The sequence below is a fragment of the Manis pentadactyla genome, chromosome 5 (assembly GCF_030020395.1).
Source record: "Manis pentadactyla isolate mManPen7 chromosome 5, mManPen7.hap1, whole genome shotgun sequence".
Taxonomy (NCBI): domain Eukaryota; kingdom Metazoa; phylum Chordata; class Mammalia; order Pholidota; family Manidae; genus Manis; species Manis pentadactyla.
Window position 1 is genome coordinate 96,538,949 of NC_080023.1, and position 6,000 is coordinate 96,544,948.

General features: G+C 44.0%; 1 protein-coding gene across 2 annotated transcripts in view; it reads right to left on the reverse strand.

The window, feature by feature from the left end:
- The window catches only part of ARSJ (arylsulfatase family member J), a 62,263-nt gene extending 59,008 nt beyond the window's left edge, over window positions 1–3,255 (reverse strand). Inside the window, exon 1 of one of the 2 annotated variants that reach the window (XM_036920795.2) lies at window positions 1,998–3,255. In XM_036920795.2, coding sequence (XP_036776690.2) covers window positions 1,998–2,395 — 398 coding nt within the window. In that variant the 5' untranslated portion in view covers window positions 2,396–3,255. The remainder of the gene's footprint in view (window positions 1–1,997) is intronic. The other variant, XM_036920796.2, reaches the window with a different exon arrangement.
- Window positions 3,256–6,000: the final 2,745 nt, after the last annotated feature.

Here is a 6,000-nt window from a genome sequence, read left to right on the forward strand (position 1 = left end):
TTTTTTTAGTTTGGAGGACCCAGAAAGCATAGACATGTGCTCATGTGTTCAGGCAGAGGACAAATGATCATATTCTTTGGGCTTTGCATTATTAATATTAGGCCTAGAACTAGACTTCCACTTTCTTTCTTACATCTGTGTTCATTTAAAGGAAAGTTTCAACAATTTGTCTAAAAGAACTGCAAGTGGATAAAAATTTAAATGAAATCACAGTAGCTATTTGAACTTTTTGTCTATAAAACACTTACACAATTTGTTGCCCTGAATAGAAAATTTTAATAGGAGAATAAGTCTCATTAGATGTTTGGTTGTATTGTAAGAACAGGAGAGTCAACCTTTGACAAACTAGAAAAATTAGGAATTATTTCCAGCTTTGTTTCTGTTTCATGTCCTTTAGTAAACACAGAGATTAAAAGATAAAAGCCTGATATTTTATCAATGCAAGACGTTTAGGAACTAAATGTTCTTGTTTGGTGAAAAGCCTTTAACCTACGCTTTATTGTGAAAAACTCATATAATTCAGTAATGTACTTTTCATCTATGATTGGCTATCTGAGTAAATCTAAATTCTATAAATTAGCTGAAGAGGTTTAGTGCACTTCATGACATACTTATTCCAAAGCCAAATATTAGAGTGGTTTGGATTAGACACGAAGAACTTGACCTCCAGGCCTACAGATGGACTTATTTTAACAGCCGACAATCTGCTCCTTTATAAATATCAAATGTCCTTGACTTTCTGATGCCACAGTTAACCTTTAAAATGCCTCTGAAGTACCATGAGATTTTTTTTTTCTTCTTTCTTTCAAGAGAGGAAAGGATGGGATTTTTTTTCCCTTTTCTGGCAGAGATGCTAAGTTCTGACAGTTTGCTAAGCAGTGGAAATCATGCTGTAAGCAAAAGTCTCTGCAAGACAGAGATTCCTATAAAACAGTCTTTATTTTTCCAATGGATACTGGCTACTCATATAGAATCCAATTCCAAGAACAACTCCACTGAAGCAAGGGTTCCCTGAAACTGAAATCACATGACACATACACTGAAGTCACTAAGGCTTCTTTTCTACCTCTGTCCTGTGGAAGCTTGACCCCTGGATCTCCTAGAAACTCTCTGTTTCACAGGCTGAATTTGTAAATCCAAATCAGTTACAGTAACCTGTATTCTGATAGGACAGAGTAAAAATGTGAAAATGAGTGAACACCTTAAGTAAAAGACTTAGCTATTCCTAAAAAGTGAAGATAGTATTAAAAGCACTTTACTTAAGCATTTAAATAATCTGATTTGTCTTAGAGTTAATCAGAAAATCCCCAGACATGTCAGAAGCAGAAAACTCCAGATAAAGTCTGACTCCCTTTGAGCATTCACCGCTTAATTTCCTTGCATTTTGAGAACTGCCTTGGTAATTACATTTGGCCTTTGTGAGTCTCCAGTGAGAGAAAACTGCCCATCAAAGATCCAGTAGTGTACACTGGCCACATTTTACATTGCCTTTCATTTGTTTCCTTGACCCCTTCTCTGTGATGATCTGTGGCTTCGGTGATTCAATTGTAGATTTAAGAACAAACTAAGAGTTGCAGAACATTTTTGGCCTTTCTTATCAGTGACTTCTACTGTGAAACCACAACGAATTCTACTGTGACACCTGAAACAAAATCTGAGCATGCTCAAAAGCCAAAATAGATTTGGAAAAAGAAGCCACTTCTGGAGATTGTTTGGTTGGTAATGAGAGTTTACAAGATCTGATCTCATTTAAAAACTCGGAAGGCACTTCACATCAGGCTCCGAGAGTAAGCAAAAGGGGACTAGACTAGGCACTAGATTTTCAAGATTAACAGGGCTTCTGTTTTAGAACCGTAACTCATTACCATATTTCATTCATTCATTCATCATTCATTCATTCCCCATATTTTCTGTTACTCCCTTAGATTAGGAGCTGGATCTTAATCAAATGCTTAAAATTTTCCCAAGGAATAAATATATGAAGCAGTAACACTTACTTTCCAGTAATAAACTGACTCCGGGACGGTGTGCAAATAGGCTGGACATAGTAGTTCTCCAGTTTAACTCCTTCGGCAGCGAGCCTGTCAAGAGTGGGAGTCTTTATTTCCGATCCGTGATAACCCACATCTCTAAATCCCTGATCATCCGCTAAAATGAAAATGAGATGGGGTTGGGAGGTGGCAGTTGTGCTGGGCTCAGGTCTCTCTCCAGCTTGAGCTCGCAAGGCCCCTTCCTCCTCTTCCTCCAAGCCCTGGCCCCAGGACAGGTAACCGTAGGTAAGGAGGCTGAGGACCCAGAGGCCTGCCAGCGCCCCCATGGCTAGCATTTTTCCCGGCCAGATCCAGGCCTGCAGAGACGGTGGAGGCGGAGGCCCCGCGCAGACCGAGGGGGCCATTCACTCCTGTCCCAACTGAGACTCCACGCGGAGAACCACGCACCCCTCGCCGCCGCCAGCGCGCACATGCACGCGTAAGGGGTAGGTAGAACGGGCGGGGAGCGTCTCCACGAAAGCCTGCGTTCCTGTTAGCTGTCACCACAACCAACAAGTTTCATCTTCGGAAAGTGATGGCTTAGCGGATGGGACGTGGGGAAAACAAGGAGTCGCTTCTCTCCATTAAATTTCACTTTTTCTTTTCCCTCCTCGCTTCCCTGAGCAGATTCCACACAAAAAAGTTAATGTCTCCACCCAGAAGTTCTCGGGAGAAAAATAAAAATGTAGTAAGGCATTGAGAATCACCTCGGGCAGGAACTTTTCGTGGCCAGAGCGCGCTGGACGTTGAGGTGCAGAGCTGTGCAGGACGCGCGCGCGGACGGCGGTGAGGTCAGCAGGGCGTCCGCGGTTCCCTCACCTGGGAAGCCCTGGCAAGCTGAACCGCCGCGTCTGGCTCTTCCCCGGGCAGATAAAGCCCAGCCCGGAAAGGGCCGACTTCCTGATTACTTTCTTCCACTTTTCCAGGGCTGTTTCTCCCAGTCCTCTCCGGGGCGTTTGCCAATCTTCCCGACACTCACTAGGCGGCGAAGTGAGAAAAAAAAAAAATCCTTTCGCTGATCTCCCTCCACCGCTAACCACCCTTTCTCTTCAGGAACTTCGGGCAGAGTCCTTCTCCCGCAGCAGGAGTGCGTGGAGACCAGCGGGGACCCTGCACGCCGGCCCCTCCACGCCGATCCCACTTGGTGTCTGCAGAGTCGGTGCACCGGCGGAGGCGCTGCGAGCTGCGTGCGTTCTGTCAGCTAACTTAGTTTTGGCACTCGGAGTTCTTGGCTGCCTCCTCCCTCTTTTCTCTCCAGTGAATCACAGAACGGTACTTTCTGCTTTAGCCCCCCCAGGAAGGCGGGGAGGGGTAAGGCAGGTTTAGAGGTGCCAGCTTTCCTTTTTCCTTTCCGGGAAGAGGACGGAGGGAGGAGAGGCTTTGCGGATGGGAGAACCGCGCGCTGCTCGGGCCCTGCGGGATCCCGGGGTGTTCGCCGGGGCTGCTGGTGCCTTAGGGCTCGCCGGCTGCCCTCCGTCATCCAGACAGCGGGAAAACAGTGGCGGCGCGAATCGGGTGAAGGGGGCGCTTGCCTCAGTGGGTCTGTGAAGGACGAGCTGTCTCGCCCATCCCGACCGCGGCGCTTGCAAACTTCTCCCAGCTTCTGGAGGAGGCAAGAGAGCAAACGCGGGAGAAACAAGCCGTGTAGCGCACTCTCCTTCCTTCCTCTTCTGGTTTTCCTTAACTCGTCCCTTTCCCCTATGCTCTCCGCTCCCCATTTTCCCTACTCTTTTCAACTTCATTTCCTTTTTTTTTTTTTTAAACAGTCAATACCACAACATTTTTAAGTTGAATTTCCCTTCCCTATTGGGGCTTTTACAGCCTGACTTCATTAGTTTCTTCCTACGTGAAGATACTGAAATTGTCCTCTCCTTACCCCCCCCCGCCCCCGAGACTTACCCACAGGGTGTCTCAGGCCAAGAACGTAGGAGGAAGAGTGACACTTCTTACCCTCAAGAACCACCAGGCATGTCTACACTCCTGCAGTAAAGAAGCAGCAGTTTATAGTCTAGTATTTCAGGAACTTCATTACTTTTTTTAAAAAAACTATGTGGAGCAAAAGCAATGTAAAAACTTATCCCAATTATGAAGATACACCTGCTTATACCAGAATCATAGGTTTTTAAAGCCCTGCTCAAAGCAGGAAAGGGATTTATAATATCTATAGAGAAGGCAATCAGTGCCTAGAGCCATTGAGACATGTTTTTCCTTCCCAGAATTCATTCAACAGTTAATTTATTGAACACCTACTATGGGTTGGTAAATTAAATGCCAGATTCTCCCAATACCTTAAGCATAAATCTAGGTTTCACTTAGCCATTGACTTTTAATTCCTTCCTGCTGCTAAACTTCTGCTTAATTTCTGGCAAAACTTTGTAAAACGGAAATGCCTTTGAAACCTGCAGTTTGCTCCACGCAGTTAATTTTGCTAAGGTGTGTAGCCTTCTCCTAATCTATTCTCTCCCCTGATGCCATCTGGTTAGTCTGTAGAGAGAGGGACAGTTTTAGAGACCTACTTAGAAACGTGATCTTAGTGATTCTGTGAATCACATCACCAAATATGTGGTGAATGAACTGAGCATTGGGAGACTGAAAAACACTGTGAGGTAAGGTCCCCCAGCTTTGTGGGCCTAACAAGTGCTTGAGTGGAAAAGATGCAAACAGACATTTTGCACTGGTTGATTCTCAAGTCAATCAAGCTATTTTCATGTGGGGATAGTCAAAGGACATAGCACAAGAAGCCTCCATATTGCTGTGCAAGAAAGGGGGCCATTGTCAGTTCAGGTTTCAAAGAAAAGTTAGAAAAAGAACCATAATGTTAACATTTGTGGAATACTTACCGTATTCTGACCATAGTACTCTATACACTGATTTATAGCATTCATGCACTGCTTTATATACTTTATCACCTTTCCTTCTCCACCAACCATATGAGGTATTCATCTGTTCAACAAATAATGTGAGTTGCTGGGCCAGTGCTAGAGGTTGGGAAGGTAATGGCGAACTAAATCAGGCACATCCCCTGCTCTAGTGGAACTAACATTGATGAGGAGGAAATATACTGATGATCCCCAAATTCCAAAGGTCACCTACTCTCCCATAGTGTTCTGAATAAGTATTCAGACAAGTATTCCATGTAAGTATGTAAGTATTCAGACAAATATTCTGAAGAAAGGGAACAAAATTCAAAGAAATTTTAGAGCAAAGAAACCCAATTTAGACTGGGTATGGTTAGTGGTGAGGTGGTACAGGGAAGTGATGTTTAAACTGACGGTGATATTATTTTCTTTGTTATTCTTTTTTACAGGAAAGTTAGGCTTAGAAATCTGTTTGACTTCAAAACCTGTGTTTTTCAAAAGGTATTCTTCCCACAAGTGGGGTTAAAAACCTTTTCCAGCCACACAGGACAGAGAGGACACAGTTGCCAAAGTTAGAGAATTCTCAGCCTCCCACAAGGCATGCACACTCTCCACTCTCAGAGCAGGAGGACAGAACTCTGGCCCCCAAAAAGTCGTTTCTGGAGTAAACAGAACTAACACTAACAAAGACTAAGAGCTATTTACAATTAGTAATAAGAGCCAAAAACCAAGAATGGTCATGCAGCAGTAGTCCAAATGGGATGTGACTCAAAGGGAAAATCCATCAGGTGGGTGCTGTACCCAGTGTGGGAAATAGGTAAAGGTTATTCCCACATCCATAAGGAAGACCTTGAGAATAAAATCAGAGGCTGTTGAATACCCTATGCTTTATTGTACCTATGCTGGGATTGTAAGCACATAAACTTTGCATTTCTTATTATACGATTGGGTTTCATGCACTCTAAGCGATAACTTTGTTGTTCTCATGAAATCTCAAATTAGAGACCCTCTATAACTCAACAGATCTTTCCTGACTTTAAAGCCAGTATTTTGGTGTTCAGCCATCATTTTTCCTTATGGAATAGCATCTTGGGTTTATTTTGGGTTGGTTG